This window comes from Rhea pennata, chromosome Z (assembly GCF_028389875.1).
Source record: "Rhea pennata isolate bPtePen1 chromosome Z, bPtePen1.pri, whole genome shotgun sequence".
NCBI classification, from domain to species: Eukaryota; Metazoa; Chordata; class Aves; order Rheiformes; family Rheidae; genus Rhea; species Rhea pennata.
The window spans coordinates 7,634,672-7,648,832 of NC_084702.1; the positions used below are offsets into that span (position 1 = coordinate 7,634,672).

The following is a 14,161-nucleotide window of genomic DNA, read 5'->3' on the forward strand; positions in this document are numbered from 1 at the left end:
GCCCTAAGACAGATGATCTTCTGTTTGAAATAAATCAAGAAGTCTTAATCTAGTTTCTCTCAATTCTTTATAAAAAAATTCTTATGTAAATTGCCATTCATTGGCTTCCTGACAATCTTGGTATGCAGTCTGAGGTTCTGGCAGATGTAGGATTGCCTTGGCTCTTCAGATTACAATCAGACCATACTGGTAGGAAATTGAGAAGAATGTTATATAAGTAACCAGAAGTTTCTGTTCCCTGGGACTCTACGGCCCAAACCTTCTGACATGACCTTAACTCCCTTATAAAAAAGGCAATTTTATCTTTGCGAAACTAAAGAAACTAAAGCACAGAATGTTTTAATTTTACTGAGTCATAACTCTGTTCTGCAGGAAAGGATTAGTACTGACTATGTTTGGAGGTTTTTTTGGCTATATCTAAAAGTAGGAAAGCAAAAAAAATTTTGATCTTTTAAGGTTGTATAATAATAATATGGAATAGTAAACTTAAATATTTTTCATGTTCCATTTATCTTGCTGACATTATCTCCAGTGACAGTAAATATTTTCTCAGTGTAAGTATCTTCTCCACACATAGTGGAGATCATAATATTCTGCTGTCCTCTAGTCAACTGTAAATGCTATCTGTCACACTCTGTGAGTGTCTGAAAATGATTTAGGCTTCTCGCCCTTGTATACCCATGCTGCTTTTGTGCTTGTACTTCATAGTTAAAGCTATTTTTAGGTAAAGAGTTCACCTCTGAGCAAAATGGTAATTTTGTTTCCAGAATGAAATTGCATAATGTATTTGCTGACATAGTCTCTGGTCTAAAGAACACTTTTATTAAAAAAAAAAAAAAGAAAACCAAATAAAAAGGAAATAGCCCACCTATTAGCCTGTTTTCAAAATAGATACAAACTAAGTAAAACCAGTGCTATTTAGTTAATTAAAAGTGTATTTATTTAGTATGGATTTTGTTTCATTAAATAATTCTATTACAGTATTTGCTTATGGTGTATAGTAGCAGGTTATGTCTGAAAATCATTATCTATGCCATTTGTTAAGGTGGTAGAATTAAGCAATAGCAATAGTAGTCTCATTCTGTAGTTAGAATAAAGTCACACACTGTGTATGTTTTTTATCTGTTATCTGTTGCCCAGTCTGTACTGGAAAAAGTTTGCTGAAGTAGTTCATGCATTTCTATAGATGTTATAACTATACCAGTGCAAGCACATCTTCTAGGAAGGAGTACTTTTTAGTACATATAAATGGTTCAGCCTCTATTCTGTATTCATTTCCACCTGGCTACCTCCATCTTCTTCTAGGTACATTTTTCCCTTTTGGTTCCTTATTTTTCCATCCATCCACATCCCATGCAGGTGGTTTCTTCTGCCTCCACCCTGTATAGGGGTTGTCATGGCAGCAGGAAGAGAAAAGGTCTGCAGCTGTATGCTGAAGCATCTTCAGGGTAGACCAGATTCTTCAAAGATATTTTTGTTCAAAATATTCTGAAGTTGCTTTGAAACTGACTTATTTCAGAGACTAACAAGTTGACCAAAGTCACAGATATCTCGTAGTTTGGGTTTCAGAATATAAACTTGCTAATAGAGAGGCTGTTCCTTTTTGGCAAAGAAGTGCAGAGCTGAGCTTCTTTCACATCATTGCAGGAGAATAAAGATCAAATGACAGCAGTCACTGCCAGAGGTCTGTGCTTGGGTGTCTGGGTTTTTTCCTTCTGAGTGAGAGTTAGCCAACTGTCTGCTTTCATAACCACCTTCTCCGTGAGGGCTTTTTTTCTGTAGCTTTGCCTGGAGTAATATTTTTCTCCAAAATGTTACACAGTTTGCTCTGTGTTGTTAAAGAGTTACAACATTCATGATAGCAAAAGTGGATTCCCTGTTTGGGATTTAGATAACAAAGAATTGCTAATGGAGGGAAAAAGCTAGATAAATCTAAGGTCTTGTAGGAAGAAGAGATTTTAAATTGTTTAAATTCCCTGTGAGGGAACACTAGTATTTTGGCATGGAATGTATATCTGATTCATCTAATAGATGTAAAATTCTTGAATGTATAAAGAGGAGAGAAGGAACTTTCTCAGAATTTATCTTCAGAAATCACAAAACACTGATTAATTCCTTATCATAAACATTAAAATCCCATACATTAGAATGAATTCCTAAGGAAATACAATTTTTTCTGTCTGCTGGTCTAACCCATCCTTTTCAGTTACTGTGAGATAGTTTTACTAAAATTTGACAGGTTGTGTTCTTACGTACCATTTAACTTCCTACAGCTTTTTTTGTGAAACTGAATAATTGCTTACACTATGGGAAGGGCAGCTGTAGTTCAGTTAGTAGTTGTTTCACGCTGTAGGAGACTTAATACTAATCAAAGATCTCTGATAGAAATTTTGCTAATCAAAGAAGCCAATGCTTTCTATGTGTTTTTTTGTTTGTTTGTTTTGTTTTGTTTGTTTCTGCAGCTGTTGGTGAGAAGTAACAACCTTTCTGACAAGATCACAGTTCTGTCAGGAAAAATTGAGGAGATCTCCCTATCTGAGAGTGTTGATGTGATAATTTCTGAACCGATGGGTTATATGCTGTTCAATGAAAGGATGTTGGAAAGTTACCTCCATTCAAAAAAATGGCTGAAATCAAATGGTAAGTGTCACCACTGTTACTCCTTTGTATAGAAAAGGAAGATAAAAAGCTTCAGAAAGAAGAAAGACCAACACTGATAGTCCAGGATTGTGGGGTTTCATTCTGTTTCTAGCTCCACCACCCCCATCTAAAGGGCCCAAGAGGATGAATATCATGATGCAGCCTCCATTGCCATTGCTCCAGGATGTAACTCCCTGCTGTTTTTGTGCTGGAGGTGGCTCTTAAATGCGTTGCTATTTGGCTACTACTTTCTGTTCATGTTTTGATCTTAGTGTACCACTATTTACACTGTGATTGCATCTCTTGCAGTATATCACAAAACAAGATGGCACACTAACCTCAAAGGCCAGGCAGTGCAGTGTAGAAGAGAGGAGGATGGCCAAATATGATGACCTTTTTGTGGAAAAAATGCAAACTCTTGTTGGAAAAACTATGAATTTCAAATTGTTTTGACATCCTTTTACTGGGTTTCTTCCAAATACCTTTTCTAATACTTGGATCTCTCCTCTTTAGTGGCATGTCAAAGATTCCTAGCATTTAGTACTCTGTATTTCATTCCCCTTCTGTTTGGAGGAATTTTGAAGGGAATCTTTAAGATCCAAGACCTCATGGTAATGTTCTTCATGAGGCAAATCTGAGCATCTAATTGCTGTGTGCTAAATTCTCCTACATGAATGCTGAAAATGAACTATAAAGTCTCTCTTTAAAAGCAGCCTTTCTCAAGCGCGATTACTGCAGGGTGGAAATTTTGTAAAGCATAGATTGAATCTGTGCCTCAAGGTCAGGAGCTAAGCAGTTTTAATTCTGGCTTTGCTTTTGAATTCTTTCAAACGTCCAAAATATGTTTGGGTAGTGTTTTTCAAAAGTCAGCCACTGACCTTAAGTCTCCAGTTAAGGCTCTCAGGGCCTGGTTTCAGAGGGCTTCTGAAAACTTATCTTCAGGCAGTTTATTCTCATAGGGACTAAAGATGAGTGGATACTTTTGAAGATATGTGCCTCAGTTTCTGATTCCTTACTTGTACAGTGGGGGTGATTAACTTACCTGAATCACCTTATGCAGCAATTATTAAACTTAATGATTCTCCATGGAGTGTACCAAAATCATGAAATTTTGCGTAAGTTGCTAGTATTTAGTAGCAGAAACATAATCTGTTAAGTTTAGAAACCTTCTGTATGAAGTTCTTCTCTTCAAATGTGTTACTGTGCTCCCTACAGCCAATTTTAAAAGGCTTGTGACTGAGTGGTGTTCTCTTTTTAAATTCTGTTCTCTTTTTAAATTCCTGTAGACTCTTCCTACGTGCAAATTCTTTGCAAAAAGAATTTCCTTTTCCTTCCCCTTCTGCTTACCTTCAGCTATGCATCATGTTTTGTGTCAGGTAGAAAAGGGTCTGAAGAGTAATGTGTTAATATATAGTCCAAAATAACGAGGCTGTGTTCCCTGCTTCTCCCTGATATGTACATGGTAGAATACAAGGGCTTCCCTTGATGCTGCTAGGCAGTCTGATGCAATATCCACCATAAAAAAAAAAAAAAAAAATCCTCTGGTTTCCTTGGACATTAGGGTGTGAGTTCCTACATACATACTTGAAAGCTAATAGATCAGGATTTCATCCCCTACGCTGCCCCTAATTTGCCACTTAATACATGTAAAAATCTTCAAGCCACAATTTCAGCACTAAGCAGATTTGTAATATATATTTTGTGTGAGTAAGCTTTTCAGTATTTTTTCTGAAGTCCTGTAAGATTCCTAGATAAAAGACCTAACAGAGTGAGGTATTCATAACTACTTTAAATCCTTAACACTAATTCTTCTGAATTTGACCAAAACTATAGCCAACAGTTTAACTGAGGATCAGATCTGACCTTTAGTGAAAATTCTTTACACAAATGTTTATTGAGCAAAGTCTAAGCAAAAAAGATGTTCCTTTGGAGAATATTGAGAACGTAGCATTTCACTTCATTTGAAGAGAGCTAAATTTATTCATATATTTGATACAAGACCATTCTAGGGCTTTATGAAGTTTCTTGATCTGTCCAACCCAGTTGTTGTGGGTTGTTTTCATTTTTGACTGCTTTAATATATTCAGATTTCAGTAATCCATCTATTAATGAAAATAAATGTTAACCTATTGAAGTGTTTGGCAACTACTGCTTCTGAACTGGTGGTCTCTTGCTAGTGAAGACATTCCTATAGAAATGTCTGTGGGACTCTGCATTGCTATTGTATATTATCTTTTGTTTACTAGGAATGATGTTTCCAACATTTAGTGACATTCATTTGGCTCCTTTTTCCGATGAGCAGCTGTACATGGAACACTACTCCAGAGCCAATTTTTGGTAATGAAATTTTATTTTATTTTATTTTTTTATTGCCTGGAGATTCAGTGATAGTTAAAAAATCAGTTATTTGATTCAGAATAAAGTGGAACTTAGTACCTGTCAATACTGGAAGAGAATTCTTCAATGTTTTCCCTGTTCACTTCTACAGCTCTGGGCTGTAGCCATAGTGTTTATTTTGTGAGTCTTATAAATCTCTCAGGAAATGCTGGAGCTGGCTGGATCTCTTACTGAGAAGAAATTGTTTCCACAGAGCATCCAGAGTCAGAAATAATTGAATCTGAATCAGTTGGTAGTGTTTCTTTTGCTGCACCAGAACATAGCGTGCTGCAAATAGCATGCATTGCATCTCATGAGGTCCCAGGTGTGTGTGCACAGCAAAAATTCCTTGGCACATTTCTCAGGGAGTGGATATTAACTCCCCATGTCTTGAACAATTTCCAGTTTGGTAGTTACTTTCTACCACTTAATTTTTTCATACAGCTTCAACTAGAAGCTGCACCCTCTTTGCCATAAAGTGTCCTAATGGTAATAGCCGCTATTGAGCTCCTGCTGTCCTTTATATAGGAGTAAACATTAAAACCAATATTCTAATAAGAAGAAATGGAAATACTTTCATTTCAGCAAATGGCAAGATGGTTTCTAAATATCTCCATCATAGGATGCTGATGAGTTAATTTATAGATTATTAATTGAAGTTCTTTGGTAAAAAGTGCCATGAAATGTCAGAAATAATTCTTTTTAAATCTTCTGGAAGATTATACTTATTATTATGTTCTTTCAACTTGCAGTGTGGAATCTAAATATTAAGTTGATTTCATCAAAGCTACTCATTGGTTTCGTAGATTAAGGAAGAAGTTTTATTTTATGCAGAGGTTTCTTCTGGCTGCCTCTGAAGTACACCTGTGACAAAATCTTACTTATCCTATAGGGATTAAGTGAGTGAGAGAAATTGGCCTTACATGTTGAATGCTTTACTGGCCATGTTGTCCTGTTCAGCTGGTTTGTGCTCTTTTGTCTCACCTGTGTAAGCTAAGAGATAGTACAGGCATATACTCTGAACAGGATCTAGCTTGTGTAGAGCTGGGGAGAATGCAGCAGTGTTCTTCCATGCCAATACACTAAGAAAAAAGAAAGTAGAAGTAACTTCTGGTAGATGTTCATATCTCAAGTGTCATTCTGATCCCTCTCCCCTAATCTCCTGCTCTTTTTGGTTGTATGTGACAAATCAATGATGTATGGTAGACTGTAGGTTAAAAGACTGGAGCTCTAAGTCATACCAAGAGACAGCTTCCTCATCATTTCATGAAGAAAATACATGCCTAGTTAGCAGTCAACAGAGAAACAGCTTTTCTTTTTATAGGTCTGTGCAGGACTGGATGTTACTGCCAATATGAAAACATTCAGTTTCAGGCTGCTTAGGATGCTTCCTCCCACTTTGTATTGAATATAAGATTTCTGTGTGATAAGCAGAATACCTGTGGCATAGATACAGTGTACATATGTATGTCCTCATGAACACTGAAGCATATAGCGATGGTGGTGGTGATGGAAGAAAATCTCCTACCTTTTGTCATTTAAGAATTGTACAGTGGGAATGATATAATTCAGCTACATTAGTTCTTTATAGTTTAGTAGTGGCAAATATGCCATCTGCGTTTAAAAAAAAACAGAACTTCGTCTGGATTTAGCAGCCGTGGTTTGATTCCAGACATTCTGTGCTTATACATTATTATCAACTGAATTGTCCATCAACTACTACAAGTCTTTCAAAGAATTGTATAAAATGGAAAAATGAATCTTTCAAGCCTGCAGTAGTAACTGATTACTCTCTGCACCAAGAATATTTTTGTCATTGTCGTTATTATCACAAATTGTAGTTAATCTTTGTAATTATAATAATGATCAGGTTGGTATCTAAGCCCCAAAGTGATGCAGTTTCTTCTCTGCCCATCCTTGCAAAAGGCTGTCTCCCATTTTTGACAATTTTTATTATATCCTTTTTATTTTTGACGAGAATGTTTGAGCCAAACTAACCACAGAAATGTAAAACAAGTATCCCTGGATTTATAATTTAAACTTGCCTGTGATAAATGCACCAGGATTTTGAAAAGTGTCCAAAATCCTATTCAAGAATCCTGATGAGTGTTTTAGCATTAGATGTGGCAGTTTGTCAAGACTACTACTGTACAAAGGATAGGTTACTTGTTTCTCATACACTTAGGATTATTGTCTTGGATTTCTACAGTAAGAGTAATTATGGGGCTGTATACATTGGCTATGTTTCTTCTCAAGCTTATAGGCTCAGTTACTGTTGTGTTTCAGATGCACATTGATTTGCCAGCAGTCATTCCTAGAAGTGTGATGTTGTATAGCCTACCACAGAAAAGCAGACTGTTCCTTTTGTTGTCAAAAGCCTTGCAAAGATAGGAAGACATAAAGCATAAATACACAGCAAGTTGTTAAAAATAGTGTGTATTTTGTCTGTGTTTTTCATCAGTGACGAGCAAATGATTCACTTGGAACAGCAAACATTCAGAAAAGGATAAAAGATCATTTGCAGTTATCAGCTGACTTCCTCTGTTGTGCTTTTTTAGTTCTTTCCTTGAAGATGTCCTCTCAGATTTAGTCATGCAGACATCTTCCCCTTAGGCAGTTATCATTGAACTAATAATGCAGAATTAATTGGTCTTAAAGAGATTTCAAAAAATTTGTTTAGAGCTAATCATCTAGTTTTTAAAAAAGTAATGATAGTTTAAGAGATGTATGATGTAACAATGGAGACAAACATTTAAGATTTTCCATTTTAAGTGCTTCTGAAGACTCAAAAGAAGGCTTCAGATTATGGTTTTACATTTAGATGACCCTTTCATTACAAGGAATTGAGCTCCCTTGCTGTTTTCCCTCTCCATCCCATTCTGTGTATGTCATCTGAAAATATCTGAAAATAACTTCATGGAATTGATAAGAAGGTTGTGCCCAGGATCTGGGGAAATTGCTGTAGGCATGTATATTCGAGTTTCAAACCTGATGTTGAAAGTAGGCTGGACTTGTGTTAAATGAACGTTTGCATAAATTGCTAAGATAAAAATACAGGGCTTTTTGTTGTTCATTGCTTTTCAGTTGGTATAAAATGAACCATAGTTTTCCTCTTCTGTGTAAATAAGAAAGACCAGATCTGTAATACAGGGTTCTTCAGCACATTTTTAATTTGTGCCAGATTCACACCCATTTCTGAACCAGCCCAGGATAAAAGGCTTGCAAAACTAGTTTATGACTGTCTCAACCCTTCTCCCGATTCTCTGCTTTCTGTGCATATTCTTTCAGAACTCTAGTGTGAAAAGCCTTTCTGTGTCCTTTTGAGTCAATTGGGTCACCTCCATGCTGTAAAAGATGGCTGCATGGAAGGGGAACTGATGATGGCTGGAATTTGGACTCTTGGTAAACTGCAGGAAGGGAAAAAGACATTCAGCTTCACTTCCCCTTTTGTTGACAGCTGTTGTGCCTTGGTCTTTTTGGTATGCAATCGAATCCAGATTTTTTTTTTAGCTAAACCTTTTACAATGTATTAATGTTTCTAGGTACCAAGAGTGCTTTTATGGGGTCAATCTGTCCAGTCTTCGCAATGCAGCTGTGGCTGAGTATTTCAGACAACCTATTGTGGTAGGTTCATATGTCTGGGGCTTCTTCTGTGTTTTCCCTTCTCTTCTTTCTGTGTTATCTCTTCCACAAAATCCTGCAGGTACTGTGGCATCCTTGTTTAACAAAGCTCTTTCACTGTTGTATAGAAAGCCAGTGACTAGCTCTGTGAAAACTGTGCAGAGTTGCTCTCAAAGGTTAACAACTGTGTGTAATATTCCTGGGTTTGCTGTAAGTAGCAGATGTCTAGAGATATAAATATGTTAGAAAGCCACAGCATGTGAACATCTGTCTTCCCACTGTGCAACCACCTTCCCTCACTATTTGCTACCTCTTAAAAATGTGCTTGGTTCTTGAGTTTTCCCTTCTTTTCTCTGATATACAAGTTAAAGCAAAAAGAGAATGTCAAACAACCAGGTTTCTGTATTACAGAACAATTTTTTTTTAGCATATAAGTATTCTTACTTTATTGGAACCGTCGACTGAGTATGTGCAGTTCTTATTCTTTCTTTTTAATTTGTACCTATTTGGAAATAGGGAGTATTCTTTGTTCAACTCTCTGGAGAAAAAACAGAACAACCCTTTCACCACCTCCAACTTAATGCTTCAGTGTGGACACAATGAAAAAGTCTGACTGCAACAACTCTGGGCTAGCTTTAAGCTAATTAGTTTAAGTAAGTTGCAATTGCTGTGTAGCTGCTGTTGAATGGAGTCTACACAACCTACCCAGGTATCTGGAAAGATCATCAGAGAGCTACTGTGGCCTTTAGCACTGATTATCTTCATAAGTTTCAGCTTTATCTTTGACTATATCATGATCTATGCCCAGTGTTGGTTCTTTGGCTTTCAGTTAGGACTGAAGCCCATGTTTGCATTCTGTCTGAAGTACGTGTCTGAATTTGCTTTCTCAGCTGAGATTCTTATTCCTTTTAAAATCAGAAATGCAGTGCCCAATAAAAGCCACATAAAATTAAAATTGTTTCTTTGAAAAATCGCACATCTCCTTGGCTTCCCCTTATTCTGTAGGTAGATTTCAGTTCTTCGAGGGATTCACTGTGCTGTGATAGAAGAATTTACACTAAGGCTTTGCTCTACTTATCTGCAAGCTTGTGAACATCAATAGATTAGGATTAGTGTATGTGACTGAAGAAATAAAAATGAAGAGGAGAAAGCTGTTTTCATTTGCTGGAGGGACTGACTACTCCTAACTTGTTTCTGTGGGGAAATCTGCATTATGTAATTTTGCTTCTTACACATTGTAAGCTATTTCCAGACTCGTAGTAGAGTTTGCCCAACTCTGCATTGCAGAAGAATGTATTAAATTATGAGCTTAAAGAGAAAAAAGCAAAAATTTTTTTTTAGAAGTGATGAACAGTTTTGGCACAAGTCTTATTTTTTCTGTGTTGAATGAAACAGTCTTTAATAGGTATTTAAGCTATCAAATAAATTCAGTCCTGGTAACAGTGCAAAATTTTTTCGGAGCTGTTATTGAAAAAGGCAACTATTTAAAGTCAGCTGATTATGATGCAGGTTGATTTATTTCCTCTTCCTATTTTGTCTAACAGATAGCACATTTATATGCTGACAAGACAAAATAATAACATTGCGACTCTTTTCCCCATAGGACACTTTTGACATAAGAATTCTGATGGCTCGGACAGTGAAGTACACCATTAACTTTACAGAAGCTGCAGAGGAAGATTTGCACAGGTTAGCAAACACCAGTGTCCTGCTCTTCATTTTTGTGATTGCTTGTTGGTGCTCATAGGTAGAAGAGGCTGGTGGTTTTGGCCAGTGGTGAACACAGAAGGGGGAAGGTGGAATGCCAAGAGGTTTGGTACACCTCTAGGAGTGCACCACAGTGTTCATCTGTGGGATGGCTTGTCTGCTCTTTGTGGGGAGGCCTGCTGATGAGCCTGTGAAACAGTAGAGAATGGTTCAAATAAGTTTCCTATGAAAAAGGATAAACTGGTCCCTGGAAGGAGACCATTTACTCCCTAGCATTATCTATTGGGATACGTTTAGTTCTGGTGACAAAGCATTTGTTGTTCTGCTTTGGCATCCTGAAAGACCTCAAACCCTGTTGATAAGGTGGTTTCATTACAAGCTGCATTGCCAAACTCAGTGCTAGAGTATGTCTTTTTTAAAGTTTTCCAGTCTAACAGGCGTCAGCTGCACCCCTTTACTTTCCTACAAATTTAGTTGGAAGATCTTATATATATACCAGACTGCATGCCTCTTTGTCCCAGAATTAGAGCAGAGAAGCTTCTTTCTGGATACATTATTGAAATAAAGTATACCTTGTAAAAGCATTTGAGAGACTATCAGCAGTCTTTGGAAGACACTGACATAAGAGAAAATATTACAGGCTGTCTCTGAAACTCCGAACCTGTATTGTTTCAACATGACTTATAACTAACTGTATGTATGACATGCTGTAGTGAGAGAGAGGAATTACTCTGAGAGAAGAAAACATCTGGAGAATTACTTTCAAGTTTCAACTAGCTAATGTTGGCTTGTTTCAGTAGTTCTCAGGAGAGAATTTATGCATCCTGTCTGCCTAAACCACGACCAAATACTACTTGCTTCTGTCTACATAAATGCTAGTTACATGACTTGTCGCTACAAGATAAGTGAGATTTGGCTGCAGCTGCTTAGCCACTAATACCCCTTTTGAAGGTGAAAATATTCCGGCTACCTCTTGCTCAATTTTTGCTTCTTGTTGCAAGAGTAATTCTGTTTGTCACATTTCTAGTGGAACATTTTCTTGTTAGAATGGTATTTAATGAAAATCCATATCCTTAATAAGGAATGAGAAATTTTCCATTAGGAAAATTGAACATGGATATTTGTAAGAGTCTGCAGTGTTGTCACCAACAGTGTAGTAACTCTTTGGAAGTGGGATGTTTGGTTGTCTTGGTGAAAAAAGCACACAAAGAACTAATACTTAAGTTAGTACATTTGGCTAATTCTACTGGCACTGAAAGTAAGAGCATGTTCTTTTAAAAATACAGAAAATTGAGACATAAAATGATGAATAAAAATGGAAATGTAGAAATTAGTACAAGATAGGTTTTAGTAAAGGAATGGAGATGATGGAATTTTATTTCCAGCACTTTTTCAAATTACTTTGGGAACACTGTATTTTTCTCTCTACAGAGTGGAAATACCTTTTGTTTTCCAAATGATGCAGTCTGGACTAATCCATGGCCTGGCCTTCTGGTTTGATGTGGCATTTGTAGGATCACTGTAAGTATTTTTTCCTCCTTCCCATGAAATACTAACTTTTTGGAGAAGAAATCCCATCTTTCATATAAAGTGTGCCAGAATTAGGTCTTTAACTGGTGCTCAGCCTGTTTGTAATGTCATTACCAATGCCCGTTTTATTAAGGAAGTGATGCCTTCTGGACATAACAAGGAGAGTGATAACTCAGTGCTAGCAGCATGACTCAAATGGTGGTGAACTTGCTTTCCATTGATTAGTATGTGTATTACCTAACAGTTAGCTCATCCAGGAATTGTTAATGGTCAAGATGCATATCCTTATATCTTTTCATACCATACTAATTCTTAATACTATTATATACTTTAATGCTTTGCACTGTAAGTAAGAAAGCATCATATGAACATGAGCAGCATCTTCTTGTCTGGGCATCTTCTTGTTTATGGGCAAAATGGAGAGAAGATTGCAAGTAGCCACCTAGAAAATAGAAATGGAGTAAACTGCTCCAAATTTGAAAAAAAAGTTTTCATTCTAACACCTCCTATTTCAAAATAGGGACATTCGTCTGGTATAATAAGTACATGAAAATCAGATAAAGTTAGATGAAGTTACCAGAGAAGTCAAAAAATAATTTCATGTATGTGTTGTGTGTGTTTAGCTTTATATAAGATTTGTTGATTTCTCAGTTAAATTTATCCAGTTTTAGATGAGTTTTTTGTAATATACTGTAAAATGCATTTCTATATATTTCTATTGATAAATACTATTTATTAACCTTTGAAATGAGGATTGTGAAGAATTCAGAATAGTACATAAAGGAAAAGGAGATACATGTATTTGTAGTTACTTTGAGGGCTGAAATCATCAGCTGAGAAGGTCTCTATTTTGGAGTAGAAGATCACATAATCAGCAGGTGCTTCATATTTGTAGACTTCTAACATTCTATGTCTTAGCGTTTGAAATTTCAGTGGATTGGACTGAGGATATTTCATATGTTATTGCTTTCATCACCTACATCCCCTTTCAGCAAAACTGAAACAGCTCTTACAATTGGAAATATTTGAAAACTACTGTAGGAACTTCAGGAGTGGTGTTTTAGGATGAAACTATTGTTGTGAAGAATCAAATTGTGATGTTCAAGACAAACCTGTATTTCCTGTAATTTCTTTTAATTATCTGAGTGGGAAGATGGGACAGGAATTAATATCCTCTGTCCTGGAAGTGTGGACAGGAGAGAACAGGAGTCTGGAGAGCCTCTTTTCTGAATCTCTGTAATTGCCTTAGGCACTTAGGTCTGGTAGTGACAAGCATGGTATAGATTAAGAAAAAAAATAAAATGGAATATAATATAATCACTGGCCTAGCTTATTTCCAGGTAGTTAAACTATATTATGAGCAGTTATTAGGCCCCACATACATAAAGTCCTAATAACTTTAAGTTGATTCTGGGAGAAAAAGAGAGATTTTGTCTAGATAGCTTTTCTTGTTTGTTTTAGGGTAACTGTTTGGTTGTCAACTGCACCAATGGAGCCTCTCACTCACTGGTATCAAGTACGCTGCCTTCTTCAGACTCCCCTCTTTGCTAAAGAGGGGGAAACTCTCTCAGGGAAAGTCTTGTTTGTTGCCAATAAGAGGTAAGTATAAAAGCCTTGTAAAGCATGTCTGTAGTTTGGCTATTTTTCTAAGAAGTACTCAGAAGTTTGACACCAGCTAATTACTACAGAATCTGTACTGACAGGTAAGTGGTAATTAATAACTGCACATATAGGTTAGGACCACAGAAACAGAAAACTCTTGCAACAGTGTCTGGTTTAGCAATTTATGTCCACTTGCAAGCCTGCAAAACATGCATTTGCTTTCTGATAGTGGATCACAGAAAATGTGAAGTGGCAAAATGCAGAAAGAGTATTTCTTCAGAAGAACGACTAACTCAAAACACATATTGTCCAGTAACATGATTTATTATTAATGGCTTTGAAGATCAGATCAGGTTGTGTTGCTTGTTGCATCTGAATAGCCACAGACCCCTAAATTTAGCACAGCAAAACTGATTTTCATGGAGGGGAGAGTTGTGACAGAATCAGATTTAGTCTTTGTTAATGCTTTTTATTTTCATCTTAATATGAGTTAGTTGCTGTGATTGTTTTTCACTGAGGACAGTATTCTTTTCCTCTGCAAAATATAAGTTACTAATTTTTCTGCTGTGAAGTGGTGTTAATTGCTAGTGCCATCAAGCCTGGGGTGGGCATTGACACACTGATGCCCGGATAGTTTGATCCATCTGTCATGGGCATTCTCTTGTTAGCCAGAGAAAGCACCAGG

The 14,161-nt window shown here is 36.6% G+C and overlaps 1 protein-coding gene across 5 annotated transcripts in view; it reads left to right on the forward strand.

Moving 5' to 3' along the window:
* Positions 1 to 14,161, forward strand: part of LOC134153221 (histone-arginine methyltransferase CARM1-like) — a 68,972-nt gene that overhangs the window by 50,076 nt on the left and 4,735 nt on the right. For all 5 annotated transcript variants that reach the window (XR_009961132.1, XR_009961134.1, XR_009961133.1 and 2 more), the window contains exons 6-11: positions 2,463 to 2,640; positions 4,887 to 4,977; positions 8,559 to 8,640; positions 10,241 to 10,326; positions 11,776 to 11,865; positions 13,336 to 13,473. Coding sequence is in view for 2 of the 5 variants with exons in the window: in XM_062599199.1 (XP_062455183.1) it covers positions 2,463 to 2,640; positions 4,887 to 4,977; positions 8,559 to 8,640; positions 10,241 to 10,326; positions 11,776 to 11,865; positions 13,336 to 13,473 (665 nt within the window). In the remaining 3 variants the exon portion in view is untranslated. The remainder of the gene's footprint in view (positions 1 to 2,462; positions 2,641 to 4,886; positions 4,978 to 8,558; positions 8,641 to 10,240; positions 10,327 to 11,775; positions 11,866 to 13,335; positions 13,474 to 14,161) is intronic.